Genomic DNA, 18554 nt, shown 5'->3' with positions numbered 1-18554 from the left:
GGGGGGATAATCCCAGTGCTTCTGGGCAGTCCTAGCTAGAAGCTGGTCAAACGAAGAAGGAAATGAAAAAGAGAGAGGGGTGCTGTGTGACTCGTCCTTTTGTTACCTGGACAGGTTAGGTCGCACCCACCTTCTATCACATACAAAAGGAAGGATGTTCCAGCCAGGAGCAACAGGAAGTTTCGACTGGCTGGACCAAACATCCCCTTGCATGTCCACTCTAGGAAAACAGGGAATGTTGTATCTGACTGCTCTCAGTGGATTACGTCCCACAGAATGTGGGAGACGGGGAGCTGCCCCCGTTCTCACTGCCTTGGCTACACCCATGTATTGAGCAAAGGCTCACATCCATATATACGTGCCCAGCTTCCAACCAGTCTCCTATCTGGTTTTTATCCTGCCTGCCTTCTAAATTGCCCAGGGGTGATATGAATGATTTCGCCCCCTTCACTTCCTTTATCCTAGGGGTAGACAGTGTTTAAAGTCAATTCCCATCACCTGCAGCCAGCGTGACCAACAGTCAGGAATGATGGGAGTTGTAGTCCATCAATATCTGGGGAGGGTGGGCAGCAACAGGTCGGCTACCTCTGTTTTATCCTGCAGAGGTGCATCAGAAAAGCACATCTGGATCAGACACAGTGATCCGTTTAGTTCGGGTATCACTTGGAAACCCATGAGGAATCGGTATCTGCAGACATTTTGGGGGGCCCCCGAAACCCGAGCTTCCCTGGGGGCCCCAACACAACCAACAACAAGGTCTGGGTTGGTCTCTTCTTCAACCAGGTTCTTCCATGACGGATCACGACACCTTCGCAACATTTGTGCTTCTCACTCTCAGACATTGGGATTGTTGAAATATATACGGAAAAGGAATAATTCAGGGCTCAGCAAACTTTTTCAGCAGGGGGCTGGTCCACTGTCCCTCAGACCTTGTGGGGGGCCGGACTATATTTTTTGGGGGGAAATGGACTAATTCCTATGCCCCACAAATAACCCAGAGATGCATTTTAAATAAAAGGACACATTCTAATCATGTAAAAACACGCTGATTCCCTGACCATCCGTGGGCCGGATTTAGAAGGCGATTGGGCCGGATCCAGCCCCTGGGCCTTAGTTTCCCTACCCGTGGAATAATTCATTTGAGTCGCTGGACTCAAACTGGGTCTCGTTTTAGGCAGGATTTGCCAACTCAGAGGCTCTAATTCAGCCTTTCTCAACCTGTGGGTCCCCAGATGTTGTTGGACTACAACTCCCATCACCCCTAGCTAGCAAGGCCAGAGCTCAGGGATGATGGGAGTTGTAGTCCAACAACATCTGGGGACCCACAGGTTGATAAAGGCTTTTTCTCTTTATATTTCCCCTGTCCTGCCCACTCATATACCTTCCAAAGTATTTTTACCCATCTCCTGCAATTTCGTCTCCAGTTCTCCTTTCACACTCAACTTATATCTTAGTTTCTGCCCCACCATAGAAAAAAGAAGCCATTTTATCTCATTCTTCCTCTCTAATTCCTTTTGCATTAAGTCCTTTTTCTCGTCAGAGTTTCCTCTTATTCACTTCTCTGTTCCTATTTTTTTATTATTCTCCTTTTATCTCGCTTTGTAATTTCCTTTTACACCTCCTCTGGCCTTTCCACTGCCTTTTCATCCCTTTCTTCTCCACCCAAAAATGCTTCTCTGTCTCTCGGCCATCTTTACTCGTTTCAGTGGTCTAGCTAAAATGTGTGCGCATTATCAAAAGACAAGTAAATTATCAAATTATGTGTGCGCATTATCAAAAGACAAGTAAATTATCAAATTATGTGTGCGCATTATCAAAAGACAAGTAAATTGTCAAATTATGTGTGCGCATTATCAAAAGACAAGTAAATTGTCAAATTATGTGTGCGCATTATCAAAAGACAAGTAAATTGTCAAATTATGTGTGCGCATTATCAAAAGACAAGTAAATTGTCAAATTATGTGTGCGCATTATCAAAAGACAAGTAAATTGTCAAATTATGTGTGCGCATTATCAAAAGACAAGTAAATTGTCAAATTATGTGTGCGCAATATCAAAAGACAAGTAAATTGTCAAATTATGTGTGCGCATTATCAAAAGACAAGTAAATTGTCAAATTATGTGTGCGCATTATCAAAAGACAAGTAAATACTTCTTCTTTTTTTCCTTTTTGGCAGTATGGTTTATCCACATGCAACAAATTTGACCAGGACTTCTTTAAAGAATTGATACCCTTGTTAAGACTGCCGGCCCTACCATTAGGCAGGATGAGGCAAGTGCCTCAGACAGTTGATTTTGGGTGTCATGACAGCCAACTGTTAAGTTAATATTACTATCATCATATATTATTTTACTGCCAGGGAAGAGGGGAAGCAGTTATGAGATTTTCAGCTTCAGGTGCTAAAATAATTTAGTCAGTTTTTGGATATTAGGTACCTTGACTTGGAGTGGAGCTGGGAGGTGGGGGTGGTATTTGCTGCTCTGCCTCCCTCAGAAATATTTATTATTATTATTATTATTATTATTATTATTATTATTATTATTACTACTACTACTACTGTATTTTTCCATGTATAAGACACCTCCTATTTTGAGGGAGTCAAAATTAAGAAAATACACTATCCGTGTATAAGACAACCCCTTATTTTAAACTTCAAAAATTTAGGGGAAAATATAGTCTTATACACGGAAAAATACAGTTCTTCTTCTTTTTCTTCTTATTTTGCATGTGTGCAGCCCAGCTTAATAAGAATTTATTTGCTGTTTTTCCTCACTTGGTTAAGGGAAAACAGACAACACAACACACGATTTTAATATTTGAGTGTAACCCTAATGGTGTTTCCCCGCCAACTTGTTCCCTCACAGTTCTTGTTCTGAGGAGAAAACGAGAGAAATTTTCTTTTTTCTTTTACAATTTTGGTCTATGTGGTGTTAGGAAGGCAGCCATTTATATTTATTTTTGGATCTGAATATGTTCTCCTGAATCGAATTGTCGTGTTTTTTATTAAGTGTAAGCCACGCTCTGGGAGTTTGAATGAAGGCTGTTGCAGAAAACAACAACAGGAGACTGAGGAGAAATTGTGAGGGAAATAATGGACTGAGGTGGGGACAGTCTAGCCACCATCTGGAGCAAACAGAGCCCTACAAACACACAGCCAGCTTTTTATTTTTATTTTAAATATTTTATTTTATTTTATTTAAATCTGACTCCGTTTTAGCCGGTAGACGGAAAACCGCCCAGCAGCTTTTAGGCCGCCATCTTCACCCTGAGGCCTTTCTCTCTCTTTTTTAAATAATATTTTTTAATTAATTTTAACATATAAATTATAAGATGTACCACAGAATTTATCACTTATACAATCTTTTTGGACTTCCATCAGCACCTCTGATGATCCACCGTTTTCACCACTTCTTATGCATTTCTTAACTTTATATTGCCTTTACATCTCTTGACAAATCATCCTCCGTTTTTGCAATACTTCCAATAATACTCCTCACAAAACTTCTTGCAAACCTACAAACGTCGTCTGTTCTTCACAATTACTTTTCAAATAGTCCGTAAATTTACTCCAGTCTTCCGTGAATTTCTGGTCTCGCCGGTTTCGAATCCTTCCTGTTAGTTTATCTAATTCTGTATAGTCCATTAATTTCATCCTCCATTCAATCGTCGGCAATTCTTCTTGCTTCCATTTTTGGGCCAGTAATATTCTTGCTCTTGTTATTGCATATAAAAAGAGCTTATATTCCTTTCTATTTATATCACTCCCAACAATGACCAGTAAAAATGCTTCTGGTTTCTTTATAAATGTATATTTCAACATTTTTTTCAACTCATTATATATCATCTCCCAGAAGCATTTCACCTTTTTTACATTCCCACCACATGTGATAAAATGTTCCCTCTTTTTCTTTACATTTCCTACATTGATTACTAACTTTATACATTTTCGGAGGCCTTTCTCTTGGAGCAAGGCCAGATTGACACATGACTCTCCTTCCTTCCTTCCTTCCTTCCTTCCTTCCTTCCTTCCTTCCTTCCTTTTCCCAAATCCTTTATTATTTTATTCACATAATATACGCTCTTTACAACAAACAACTCCAAAATAAACAGACAGCTCCAAAATAAAATCATATGTAACAAAACCATAAGTCTCATGTTTTCATTTACACTGATCTCCTCTTTGATACTTTTACTTGATATTTCTTGCTGCTTTCTTTATAGAAATCTGAAAATTTAAATCTCTTAAATCCTATACCAATCTTTAACAATTAATCCCTTCGCCTCCCTCCTCAACTCCCAGTACTTCCCTCCACCCGTGTGCAATCTCCTTTAACTATTATTTTTGTTATTGTTGCGTTATCCACTTTATTTGTTATTCCATCCTCAATATATTATTATCCTATCTCCTTGTGCCTTTTAAACTTTTGCATATTAATTTTTAAGCTCCAGCACCGACTTTTTTCATGTATTCCTTAACGCAGTCCCACTCTTTATTAATTTTTTTATTAGAGTAGCCTCTAATTGATGCTGTTAATTTTGCCATCTCCGCGAATGCAAGAAATTTGGTTCTCCACTCTAATAATTCTTGAGATTTCCAGATTTTAGCTAGTAGCAGTCTTGCTGCTGTAGTGGCATACAAAGACATCTTTTTTGGGCTAAAGTCAAAACTAAAATACAGCATCTGCTAATTTTTTTAGCACATATGTCACTTGGTCTGCTTCTACCGACCAGAAGGGAACAGTTATGTGAACAGGAATTGTTGCGGAGGAGAATGGCCGAGTCCCAGCACCACCCGCTCAAAATGGCGGCACTCTTGCCTTTCCAGAACTTGAGATTATTATTATTTTTATAATTGGAGCCTTGCATAAAATGGAACGAAATGCATTTCACCACAAGGAGGAGATATAACCATCTGGGGCTATTGTTTTGGCATTTTTGTGAAAGAATCACCAGCCTTGTTAAACACAACCTGAACCGCTGGCCCATTTGAAAATAACTTGAGACCCAAAGTTGTTTTTGTTGTTAGTTACCTGCCCTTTGCTCTAAGGTCCTAGGGTGGGATGCAAAGCGAAAACATCATATTAAGAACACTTTAAAACACAATCACAAAAAGTAAGGTGGCAATTACTGTTATCCTTGAAGACTGAGGAAGAAGCTGAGGCCTCTCGTTGCACCACTATAATAATAATAATAATTTATTTATACCCCGCCCATCTGGCTGGGTTTCCCCAGCCACTCTGGGTGGCTTCCAACAGAACACTAAAATACAATAACCTATTAAACATTAAAAGCTTCCCTAAACAGGGCTGCCTTCAGATGTCTTCTACAAGTTTGGTAGTTATTTTTCTCTTTGACATCTAGTGGGAGGGCGTTCCACAGGGCGGGTGCCACCACCGAGAAGGCCCTCTGCCTGGTTCCCTGTAACTTGGCTTCTCGCAGGGAGGGAACCACCAGAAGGCCCTCGGAGCTGGACCTCAGTGTCCGGGCAGAACGATGGGGGAGGAGACGCTCCTTCAGGTATCCTGGACCTTTGAGGCCGTTTAGGGCTTTAAAGGTCAGCACCAACACTTTGAATTGTGCTCAGAAACATCCTGGGAGCCAATGTAGGTCTTTCAAGACCGGTGTTATGTGGTCTTGGCGGCCGATCCCAGTCCCCAGTCTAGCTGCCGCATTCTGGATTAATTGCAGTTTCTGGGTCACCTTCAAAGGTAGCCCCACGTAGAGCGCATGGCAGTAGTCCAAGCGGGAGATAACCAGAACATGCACCACTCTGGCGAGACAGTCCGCGGACAGGGAGGGTCTCATCCTGCGTACCAGGTGGAGCTGGTAGACAGCTGCCCTGGACACAGAATGGACCTGTGCCTCCATGGACAGCTGTGAGTCCAGAATGACTCCCAGGCTGTGCACCTGGTCCTTCAGGGGCACAGTTGCCCCATTCAGGACCAGGGAATCCTCCACACCTGCCCGCCTCCTGTCCACCCCAAAACAGTACTTCTGTCTTGTCAGGATTCAACCTCAATCTGTTAGTCGCCATCCATCCTCCAACCGCCTCCAGACACTCACACAGGACCTTCACCGCCTTCACTGGTTCCGATTTAAAAGAGAGGTAGATCTGTGTGAGTGTCTGGAGGTGGTTGGACGATGGATGGCGGCTAACAGATTGAGATTGAATCCTGACAAGACAGAAGGCCTGTTTTGGGGGGACAGGAGGCGGGTGGATGTGGAGGACTCCCTGGTCCTGAATGGGGCAACTGTGCCCCTGAAGGACCAGGTATGCAGCCTGGGAGTCATTCTGGACTCACAGCTGTCCATGGAGGCACAGGTCAAATCTGTGTCCAGGGCAGCTGTCTCCCAGCTCCATCTGGTATGCAGGATGAGACCCTCCCTGCCCGTGTACTGTCTCGCCAGAGTGGTGCATGCTCTGGTTATCTCCCGCTTGGACTACTGCAATGCACTCTACGTGGGGCTACCTTTGAAGGTGACCTGGAAACTACAACTAATCCAGAATGCGGCAGCTGGACTGGTGACTGGGAGCGGCCGCCAAGACCACATAACACCGGTCTTGAAAGACCTACATTGTCTCCCAGTACGTTTCTGAGCACAATTCAAAGTGTTGGTGCTGACCTTGAAAGCCCTAAACAGCCTTGGCCCAGAATACCTGAAGAAGCGTCTCCACCCCCATCATTCTGCCCGGACGCTGAGGTCCAGCGCTGAGGGCCTTCTGGCGGTTCCCTCATTGCGAGAAGCAAAGCTACAGGGAACCAGGCAGAGGGCCTTCTCGGTGGTGGCGCCCGCCCTGTGGAACGCCCTCCCACCAGATGTCAAAGCGATAAACAACTACCTGACATTCAGAAGACATCTTAAGGCAGCCCTGTTCAGGGAAGTTTTTAACGTGTGATATTTTACTGTATTTTTGGTTTTTATGGAAGCCGCCCAGAGTGGCTGGGGAGGCTCAGCCAGATGGGCGGGGTATAAATAATAAATTATTATTATTATTATTATTATGGGTACCATCCGCATACTGATGAACACCCAGCCCAAAGCCCCTGATGATCTCTCCCAGCGGCTTCATATAGATATTAAAAAGCATGGGGGGAGGACAGAACCCTGAGGCACCCCACAAATGAGGGGTCTGAACACTCAACACCCCACCCCCCGACTGGCAGAATCCGAGACCAGGGGAGAGAGACAGCGGAGGAAGATTGGAAGAAATTTAAGGACTATCTTAAGAAACATTGCAAAATTAATGAATGTTAGTATGACGCTGGTTTAGAATTTATGTGGTTTCCAGCTGTAATGGATAAGTAAAAAGAAAAGAAAGGTCAAAAATTAAATGAAATTAAGGGAAAGGATTTGCTGAATCAATAAATTAGAAACTGGAATACAGAAAGGGGAGGTATGAGGAAGTCGGGGAAGTAAGTTACAAGAAAATAAGGGATTGAAAGTATACTTGTTTTTTATTCTTGTCTGTTTGTATTTTTGTATTTTTGTTTTGTTTTGTCTTTATATAATCTTTGAAATTTTAATAAAAAGCTTTTTAAAAAAAACAAACAAAAAACCCCAACACCACTTTCTGGACACGGCCCAGGAGGAAGGAGCAGAACCACTCTATAATAATGTGTGAGGGAGTTGCCAGCTGGTTGCCATTCTACATCTCTGCCCCAGTGTGGCCAACACATTTTAGTCACAGTAGGCCTAATAATAATAATAATAATAATAATAATAATAATAATAATAATAATTCTTTATACCCCGCCCATCTGGCTGGGCTTCCCCAGCTACTCTGGGCGGCTTTCAACAAAATATTAAAATGCAGTACATATCAGGCCCATTCTGGAAAGGCAAGAGTTCCGCCATTTTGGGGGCTGCTGGGATTTGGCCATTGTCCTCAGCAACCATTCCTCTTCACATAACTGTCCCCCTCTGGTCGGTAGAAGCCTCCCCAAGTGACATATTTGCTAACAAAATTTGCAGATAGCTTTTCTTCTTCTTCTTCTTCCTTTTCTTCAATTTTACTTCAAAAGTAGCTTGTTGTGGGAGGTAAGGCTGCTGTTCAAACGTGGAGAAGGCGTCTAACCCAGTCTCACAGTCAAAATAAATTAAAGCAATTCTTTTAAAAGATAGTTTAAAAGACTCTTCTTAAAAACCTAAAAACTCCCTTAAAAGAATCAAGCCTTCAAAAAAGTTGTATGATCTAAGAAGGTCTTTAAAAGAAGCCTTCAAAAAGAATTTAAAAATTATAATGTAGCACCTTAGAGACCAACTGAGTATAATACAACTCTTTTGAAGACTTGATTCTTTTAAGGGAGTTTTTAGGTTTTTAAGAAGAGTCTTTTAAACTACCTTTTTAAAGAATTGTTTTAATTTATTTTGACTACAACAGACCCAACATGGCTACCCACTTGAATCTCACAGGCTTCATTAAAGTGGTTTGGACCCTGTTCAACATATTTTAAAAAGGGGGCAGATTTTATGATGACTGATGGTGTGTGGATTTTTTTTGAGAGAGAAAGTGTGTGTGTGTGTTATTTTTATTTTTTTGAGTTTTATTAATTAACGCTATTGTGTTACATCGGTAAACATTATCATATTACATCACAAGGCTTATTATAATATAATTTTCAGCATGTATACCAAGTTTATATACAAGGTTTATATACCTAAAGAAAAGAAACAAGGACAAAAAACTATTCCAAAATCATATATGTACCAACACTTTGGACTTCCTGTCTATCCCGTTGTAGATTCCTTTTTTACAAATGAATGTACTCTTATTATTGTATATTTCTTTACATTTTATCCAATACATTCCTATATCAGTATGTACCCTTGGTCTTATTTCTCAGCTCAGTCAATCAAATGTGTGTGTGTGTTTTTAACGAATGTTTTAAAGGATTTTTCTTCGGTCGTGTGCTGCCACAAATGTGCTTACAGGTTTAAACGGTGGGATATAAATGTTTAAATTAAGGGAAATTGAGGTTCTCCCACATTCCATATGCCTGGGGACTATTCTAAACTTGGAATTGGTTTTGGGGGGTGTTTTTTTTTTTTTTGGCCAAATTAACCCCCTCATAAGTAGTGAAAACTGGCAGCTTTTTATAGTAGAAAAACATCTGCTGTATTTCCTCAAGTCTCTCACTTGTCTTTTCTCATTTTTCTTCTCTCCCAGGGCACCTTTTCCCTCATTATTGAATCTTGGAGGGCAGAATCAGGAGAGCCATCGACAGGTAAGTAAAAAAAAAAAAGTTATACAGCGAAAATATTCAAAGTGCTGCACATTCATGAGTCCAAACAGCATTCCTGTAAAGTAGGTCAATAGCACCCAAAGCAATGAGAGATGAAACAACGACCAAAAAATACTTTAAGGAGGCAGGAACATAGCTGTCAACTTTTCCCTATTCTTGCGAGGAATCCTATTCGGAATAAGGGAATTTCCCTTTTAAAAAGGGTGTTAAGTTGTGGGCGAACATAGCAGACGACACAGCGATTTCTCCAAAGCAGCTCTTTATTTTGTAAGCTGGCAGAACTGAACAGCAAACAGCTCAGCCGGCCTGCTTTTATAGGCAGCCGGCTGTCAACATTGTAGCAACAACAACCCAGGGTTTCCCGCCTAAAATAACTGACGTGGACCTGAGTGAAAACTATCTACAGTATCCCCCTGCTGGCCCAGGGTGAGAACTTCAGTACATAACACCCCTCCCCACCGAGATAAGGTGTTAGTTACAATCGTAATGGTTTCCTTATGTACAGCACTACACATAATGGTTCAATTAGGCACAAAAGCATATCGGTTACATTTCCCATACTTAGACCAACAGTGATACATGTCCAACAACATAGTCCTTTAAATAAGTTGGGCGCTTGGAAACTCTGCCAGACCGCCGGGGACTGGTAGCCAAGTCCGGGGGGCCACACAATTCTTGCTGAGGCTGTGGTGCGACCCTAGGTGGCGTTGAAACCAAATCCCCTGGATCCGCTGCTGTGGGTGGAGCCTCCGCAAGTGGAGTGGTCTGAGTCTGTGGTAAGTCTGGCAGACCCTCTGAAGCGGCTTGGTTCGGCTCCATGCTGGCAGTTTGCGAGGGAGGTGTAGGTGGAGCCTCGCCATCTGTAAGTGTCTCTTCTGGAGCCACAAGCGCAGTTGGAGGCACCACGGTAGTGTCCAAGTCCCCAACCCTGCACCTAAGCTGGTCTATGTGCCGGCGCCACAAGCGTCCGTCTTCGAGTGCCACCTGGTACGAGCGAGGTCCAGTGACTCCCACTACTGTGGCTGGCACCCAAGGAATGTCCCCCACATAGTTCCGGGCAAAGACCTGGTTTCCTGGAACAAATGACCGTGGCACGTTGGCACAGCCTGGGGGTTTGGCCACGGCAAAGTCCGGGTGCAGCCGGTCGAGCGGTGACCTGAGGCGGCGGCCCATAAGCAGTTCAGCAGGACTCCGCCCTGTGGCCGCATGAGGGGTGATGTGTTGCACGAACAAGTATTCGGCGACCCGCTCATGCCAGTCTCCCCGGTCCAGGCGCGCCAGTGCCTCTTTTGCCGAGCGAACCATTCTCTCCGCTTGCCCGTTGCTGGATGGATGAAAGGGTGCCGTTAGGGCATGGCGGATGCCCAGTCCCAAAAGATACCGCTCAAAAGTGCCTGACGTGAACTGCAGTCCGTTGTTGGAGACAAGGACATCAGGACACCCATGCGTCGCAAACAGGCTTCGCAGCACCCGGATGACGGCCTCGGTAGTGGTGGAGGGCATCAGGGCCACCTCCAGCCATTTGGAATAGGCGTCCACCACTACCATAAAGGTCTGGCCGTGAAAGGGGCCAGCCAGATCGATGTGCACCCTCGACCAGGGTGTCTTTGGCGTCTCCCAGGTGTGTCACTTAGCTGCCGGTGGTGCAGGCCTCGACTCTTGGCACGCTTGACAGGCGGACACCCAGGCAGTGATGGCATCGTCCATGTTAGGCCACCAGACGTAACACCGAGCCAACGCCTTCATTTTGACAATTCCCGGGTGGCCAACGTGCAGAGCCTCCAGGACGCGCTGACTGAGTCCCTGGGGAATCACGACGCGGTCTCCCCACAGCAGACAGCCGTGATGAGCCGAGAGTTCATGTTGTCTGGTTGCGAAGGGCTGGAACTCCGATGCAAAAGGCCCTTGTGGCCACCCCCTCCACACCCAGTTGAGCACCCGGCTGATGGTGCGATCCTGGGCAGATGCGGAGGCCACAGTGGCAGCCGATACAGGCGCTGCCGGAAGATCCTCAATCAGGAGGAGCGATGAAGCTGGAGCCGGGTCTTCGACAAATGCTGGAAGAGGGCAACGGCTGAGGGCGTCGGCATGGCCCATTGATTTCCCCGGGCGATGGACGAGCCGGTAGTGGTAGGCAGCCAGGAAAACAGTCCATCGCAGCATGCGTGGCGAGAGGACCGGTGGAGTTGGACGATCACCGGCGAGGAGGCCCAGGAGCGGCTTGTGGTCAGTGATGAGGTCAAAAGTCCTGCCATAGAGGTATTCATGGAACCTCTTCACTCCAGCCACAACTGCCAGTGCCTCATTGTCGAGCTGGCTGTAATTCCGTTCCATTGGAGATAGCGTCCTGGAAAAGTAGGCGAGCGGTGCTTCTCTTCCATCTGGAAAACGGTGACTAAGGACAGCGCCGATGCCAAAAGGTGAGGCGTCGCAGGCAAGGACCAGCGGCCTGGATTCGCTGTACTGTACCAGCACACGGTCCGATGAAAGGAGAGCCTTGACCGCGTTGAAGGCCGCCGTCTCCCGATGACTCCAGGACCAAGGCGTCTTTGTGCTGAGGAGTCGGTGAAGAGGCTCAGCCACCGTGGCTTTGTGGGGCAGGAACATGTTATAAAAGTTCAGCAGCCCCAGGAACGCCTGCAACTCCGTCTTATTCTTTGGGATGGGGGCCTGCTGGATAGCGCGGATCTTGGATGTGGTCGGGTGAAGGCCGGAGGCGTCGATAAGATAGCCCAGGAACTCTACCTGTGGAACGGCGATCTGGCACGTCTCCCTCTTTACCTTGAGCCCGGCCTCTTGGAACCTGGTCAGCACGGCACGGAGGCGCTCGAACAGCTGCTGGTGTGAGTCTGCAGACACCAAGACGTCATCAAAATATGGTACCACGCCCGGAACCCTTGCAGGAGACGCTCCATAAGGCTTTGGAAGATGCCAGGAGCCACACTCACCCCGAACTGCAACCGGCGGCAACGGAATGCCCCTCGGTGGGTGACGATCGTCTGGGCTTCAGCAGTGGCATCATCAACGGGCAGTTGTTGATAGGCTTGGGCAAGGTCCAGCTTAGCGAAGACCTTACCCTCACCCGGGGAATGCAGCAGGTGTTGGACAACAGGAACCGGATAAGCGTGCTGCTGAAGTGCCTTGTTGATCGTGCACTTGTAGTCAGCGCAGATTCTCACCGACCCATCTGGCTTGACAGGCGTGACGATGGGGGTTTCCCACTTGGCGTGGTCAACCGGCTCCAAAACTCCTTGGGCGATCAGCTTGTCCAGTTGTTCGTCCACCTTAGCCTTGAGAGCAAAGGGAACCCGGCGTGGCTTTAGCTTGATGGGGGCGACTTGTGGATCAAGGCTAAAGGAGATCGGCGTACCTGTATATTGCCCCAAAGTGCCATCAAAGACCTCAGCAAAGTCTTTGACCAGACCCTCAGTCTCTGCGTTAGAGATGCAGTTGATGCCGGTGACTTCCAGGCGAGGGCATCAAACCAGTCTAGCCCTAGGAAGCTTGGCCGCTGACCTTCAACCACCACCAACCGGAGCAGGCCCGAAAAATCCTTGAAGGCGATCCAGAACCGGCCAACGCCTACCACGGGAATGTCGTTTCCCTGATAGTCTCTCAGGTGTACGCGGTGAGAGTCGAGTTGCCTTTTGGACACTCTGGGTACCAGTCTTTTGATGGTGCTCCAAGACACGATGGACAGGGCAGACCCGGTGTCGATCTCCATGTCACATGGAGCTCCTTCAATGAGCACAGTGACGTTCAGCTTGCGTCGCATAGGCGAGTCGGTTTGGCCAATCGTGGTTCCAGACGGGCAGCGGCAGTTGGTGAGAGCGAAACAGCTTTCCTTGGCAGACTGGAGTGAAGACTTGGACTTGCGAGTCGGTGAAGGGGGGGTGTCAGACGGAGCCGATCGGCAGACCTTAGCGATGTGGCCCCTTCTGGAACACTTCCTACAGATGGCGTCTCTGAATCGACACTTGGCATGGGAATGGTTGCCTCCGCAGCCGGCATATTCCGGTTGGCCCTTGGACTTCTGTTGGAACTTCCTGCGCTCCCGTTTTGTCTGGTGCACGTCATCGTCTTCACTGGAGGATGCCTCATCACTGCTGGCCTCTTCATGATGCACTGGAACTGGCTTCCTAGCAAGACGCGGGCTGCTGGACTTGCGGATCTCCTGGGCAGAGCGTTCAGTAGCTTCTGAGGCCACAGCCTTCTCAATGGCTTTCTGTAGCGTGAGGTCTGGCTTGGCGAGGAGACGCCGTTGCAGATGGATGTCCCGGACCCCGCAGACTTTTCGATCCATCAGGGCATCGTCTAAGTCTCGGAACTCGCAGTGCATTGCAGCCTGTCGCAGGGCGGTGGTGTAGTTGTTGATTGACTCCCCCTCTGCCTGGTTCCAGTGGTAGAACGCATGGCGGGCAGCAATCTTGGACGGCTTTGGTGCGTAGTGGCTGCGGAGCTTCTCTTGGATCGTGTCGCACGGTGTTGCCTGGACTGCTTCAGCCGCAACCAATGCTCGGGCCGTCTCAAACACCTCAGGCCCACAGAGGCTGAGGAATAGTCCCCGCTTCCGTTCCTTTGATACTTCTGTCAGCTCATTGGCTTGGAGGTAGCAGTCGAACCAAGCGAGGTAGGAGTCCCATGATTCAGAGGCTGGCGCAAACGGCGGTAGAGGCACAAGGGAAGCCATGATTCCGATGCCGGCGTGAAGGCGCGATGGATGGAACACTGTGCTCTAGCCAGAACAGTCAGCTCTGAATTGGTTCTGTTCAGTGATTTCGCTCAGTGATTCAGCTCAGTGATTCAGCTCTGCTCAGAGGTGGCTGCATCTGGCTGTGCTCTGATGTCCATCAATCCCACCTTCGTCGCCAGTGTTACGTTGTGGGCGAACATAGCAGACGACACAGCGATTTCTCCAAAGCAGCTCTTTATTTTGTAAGCTGGCAGAACTGAACAGCAAACAGCTCAGCTGGCCTGCTTTTATAGGCAGCCGGCTGTCAACATTGTAGCAACAACAACCCAGGGTTTCCCGCCTAAAATAACTGACGTGGACCTGAGTGAAAACTATCTACAGTATCCCCCTGCTGGCCCAGGGTGAGAACTTCAGTACATAACAAAGGGAAACGTTGACAGCTATGGGCAGGAATAGGAAAGTTATCGTGTGAGAAATATAGAAAGCGCTACATTCCTTTGTTTGTTTTCATTGAGTTTATTTACAACACACACACACACACTTGTCAAACTAAACTTGAAAATAATAGTACAGAATCAAAAGAAAATACACACACAAAAATACAAATAAGACATGATAACGTCCAAAAACTTATACAAAACAAATAATCAACAATATATATGTACCATAATAATACCCATAATACCCAGTAGTGATGTATGGAAGTGAGAGCTGGACCATAAAGAAGGCTGATCGCCGAAGAATGGATGCTTTTGAATTCTGGTGCTGGAGGAGACTCTTGAGAGTCCCATGGACTGCAAGAAGATCAAACCTCTCCATTCTGAAGGAAATCAGCCCTGAGTGCTCACTGGAAGGACAGATCCTGAAGCTGAGGCTCCACGACTTTGGCCACCTCATGAGAAGAGAAGACTCCCTGGAAAAGACCCTGATGTTGGGAAAGATGGAGGGCACAAGGAGAAGGGGATGACAGAGGACGAGATGGTGGGACAGTGTTCTCGAAGCTACCAGCATGAGTTTGACCAAACTGCGGGAGGCAGTGGAAGACAGGAGTGCCTGGCGTGCTCTGGTCCAGGGGGGTCACAAAGAGGCGGATACCACTAAACGACTAGACAACAACACCATAATAAAAAAAAACTTTCCAGTAGCACCTTAGAGACGAAAGGAAGGAAGGTATGAGCTTTCGCGTGCATGCACACTTCTTCAGATACCTTTTTCAGATACCTTCTTCAGATATTTCATGCATGCGCACGAAAGTTCATACCAATGACTAACTTAGTTGGTCTCTAAGGTGCTACTGGAAGGAATTTTTTTATTTTGTTTCAAGTACGGCAGACCAACACAGCTACCTACCTGTAACTAGATATATTTACCATATTTCAGTTCGTCTTTTCTTCTAATTGACTTCCTTCATCCTCAACATGGTTCTTTTTTTTTTGTAAACGGTCTCCTTTAATAATAATAATAATAATAATAATAATAATAATAATAATAATAATATATTATTTATATTCCACCCATCTGGCTGGGTTTCCCCAGCCACTCTGGGCAGCTTCCAACAAAATATTAAAATACAATAGACCATCAAACATTAAAATCTTCCCTAAACAGGACTACATTCCTCTTTTCTTTTCTTTTCACATATAATTTTATTGATTTTCAAATTTTAACAATTATATAGTACCATAACATAAAAACCATTATCTCATTTGCTCTGCCAAGCATACGACTTCCCTCAGTCCTTTTTCTGGTTTCCTTCTGTTACATTTTATTTTGCACATTTGTAACATCTCCATCCTATATTTATCTTAACTTGTCTTAACACTCTTTTATCTTAAATAGAATGTTAATTCTTCTCACGAAGTGAGCCTTATCTTAGAAAGGACTACATTCCTTATTCCTAATAAGTTTTGAGGTAAACTTGTTCCTTTAAAAATGTGTACCCAAAAGGCTTATGAATTATCCTTAAAACTTCAAATATGTATTTTTTGTATCGAAGGTCTTAAATGTGGGTTTTCACTTTTGAGTCATTCTGATGTCTGTTAAGCATATTGTTAGCCATGCAGTTCTGTGCAGATGCATCAATTTGTGTGTGTGTGTGTATCGAATTGTAAAACTTCAGAGTTGGAAGAGGGACCCTCAAGGGTCATCCAGTCCAACCCCCAGCAATGCAGGAATAGTAGCTAAGAAATCCCTGGCAGATGGTCATCCAACCTCGGCTTAGAAACCTCCAAGGAAGAAGAGCCCAACCACCTTCCAAGGGAATCTGTTCCACCGTCAAATGGCTCTTATCACCAGAAACTTCTTCCTAGCATTTAGTTGGAATTTCCTTTCTTGTCATTTGAATTCATTGGTTCGGGTCCTGCCCTCCCCAGCAGCAGAAAACAAGCTTATATAATAATAATAATAATAATAATAATAATAATAATAATAATAATACATTTTATTTATACCCCGCCCATCTGGCTGAGTTTCCCCAGCCACTCTGGGCGGCTTCCAATCGAGTGTTAAAAACAATACAGCATTAATTATTAAAAACTTTCCTAAACAGGGCTACCTTCAGATGTCTTTTAAAGATAAGATAGCTGCTTATTTCCTTCTTCCATGTGACAGCCCTTCGGATACAGTGGTACCTTGGTTCTCAAACCTAATCCGTTCCAGAAGTCCGTTCCTAAACCAAAGCATTCCAAAGCCAAGGCACGCTGTCCCATAGGAAGTAATGCAAAACAGGTTAATCCGTTCCAGACTTTTAAAAACAACCCTTAAAACAGCAATTGAACATTTTACTATCTAACGAGACCATTGATCCATCAAATGAGTGCAAGAGTCAGTGTACTGTACTATAAAATAAATAAATCAGTATTTTAGATGATAAAAATTAAAATTATTATTTCTTACCTGCACTGATGATAGTCATTGTTTGGATGGGGGGGGGCCTCTTATTCATTTCCATAGTCACACAATCAGTCAATCATTAGCTGAACTGGATTCCACACCGTCACAAAAACAAATGAACCGAAAAAGCCTCAAAACACAAAATGCAAAACAAATAGCAAAAACAAAAGAATATTCTCACCTCACCTGACTAACCAGGGCTCTGTATTCAGAGTTCAGGCATTCTCAAGTTCTGCACTTAAAATATTATGACCACAGTGTGATCTGTGGAAAGTGGAACAAATCTGCATAATTCTGGTTTGGGTGGTCAAGGGGAGAGGCTCAGGAGCAAAACTGGAAAAGCTGTCATGGGCATCACAAAATACCCATTTCAAAGAAGAAACACTGACTGTGGTCAATGCCTGCCCCCATAGACAATGCCCCTTCACAAAACAAAATACAGACAAGAAGCAGAAAAACCCCTCCTAGCAAAAAACAATTTCTATCCTTAAAAAGTAAGAGGCTTAGTTGGAATTGTGGTGTCCAGAGGTACCACATGGGGCGTCCCAGATGTAGGATAGCTAATGCCCTACACACAGTGACGGTCAAACTTCTTTAGCTTCTGAAATCTTTGTAGGCATCAACAGTTTCATACATACCCCACAAGTGATAGGAATTTACACACAAGGAAATGGTAGTTCCTTTGGAAGCTGGGTTCTGCACTCATGGCCACATTTTGCATGTCTTCTTTGCTTCCGCACAATCATAGAAAACTCATCAAGCCCTGGAAGTAATTGTTGGTGCACACAGCTGTCCATCTTAATAATAGCATCCTTATTTTGCTAGGCTTTAGGAGGCATGATTTATGAAGTGCAAGATGTGTTTCTGGTTCTCAGGTGTGACCATTTGGATCAATTTAGAAAAACAGCAACAATCTACAATCAAAATGTTATTAATAGAAAATGTTATTACTATAAAAGCAATGAAAGGACACAGATTACAGCTAGTTTTGTGTAGCGGTTAGGGGGCACAAGATTGAAATATCTGCTCATCCATGACGCTTACTTGGTGCCTTGCAGAATGCTGCAGCAAGACTCCTTACGGGGTCCTTGCCATGGGATCACATTCACCCGGTGCTATACCAACTGCACTGGCTCCCGGTGGAGTACAGGATCAGGTTTAAGGTGCTGGTTTGAACCTTTAAAGCCCTTCATGGCCTAGGACCCTTGTACCTACGGGACCGCCCCTCCTGGTATGTCCCACGGAGGACCTTACGGTCTTCAAATAAAACCATCTTGGAGGTCCCAGGCCACAGAGAGGTTAGGCTGGCCTCGACCAGAGCCAGGGCCTTTTCGGCCGTGGCCCCAATCTGGTGGAATGCTCTGTCCCAAGAGACTGGCCATGGAGGCGCAGGTTGCAGCCACAGCAAAGCTGACATTTTCCCATCTCCGCTGTATCAAGCAGTTGGCTCCTTGCCTCTCTCGCCCCGATCTGGCCACAGTGATCCACGCGACGGTCACCTCCAGGCTTCATTGTTCTAATTTGCTCTATGCAGGGCTGCCCTTGAGACTGACCCAGAAACTCCAGCGGGTGCAGAATGCCGTGGCGAGATTCCTTACGGGGTCCTCGCCATGGGATCACATTCACCCGGTGCTATACCAGCTGCACTGGCTCCCGGTGGAGTACAGGATCAGGTTCAAGGTGCTGGTTTTAACCTTTAATGCCCTATACGGCCTAGGACCCT

The 18554-nt window shown here is 45.5% G+C and overlaps 1 protein-coding gene across 1 annotated transcript in view; it reads left to right on the top strand.

The window, feature by feature from the left end:
* DLL3 (delta like canonical Notch ligand 3) overlaps window positions 1–18554 on the top strand; it is a 174563-nt gene that overhangs the window by 11936 nt on the left and 144073 nt on the right. Inside the window, exon 3 of the mRNA XM_053401690.1 lies at window positions 9171–9228. Coding sequence (XP_053257665.1) covers window positions 9171–9228 — 58 coding nt within the window. The remainder of the gene's footprint in view (window positions 1–9170; window positions 9229–18554) is intronic.

Source organism: Podarcis raffonei, chromosome 8 (assembly GCF_027172205.1).
Source record: "Podarcis raffonei isolate rPodRaf1 chromosome 8, rPodRaf1.pri, whole genome shotgun sequence".
Classification (NCBI taxonomy): Eukaryota; Metazoa; Chordata; class Lepidosauria; order Squamata; family Lacertidae; genus Podarcis; species Podarcis raffonei.
Note: the sequence above shows the minus strand (reverse complement) of the source record. Positions and strands in the feature narration are given on the sequence as shown.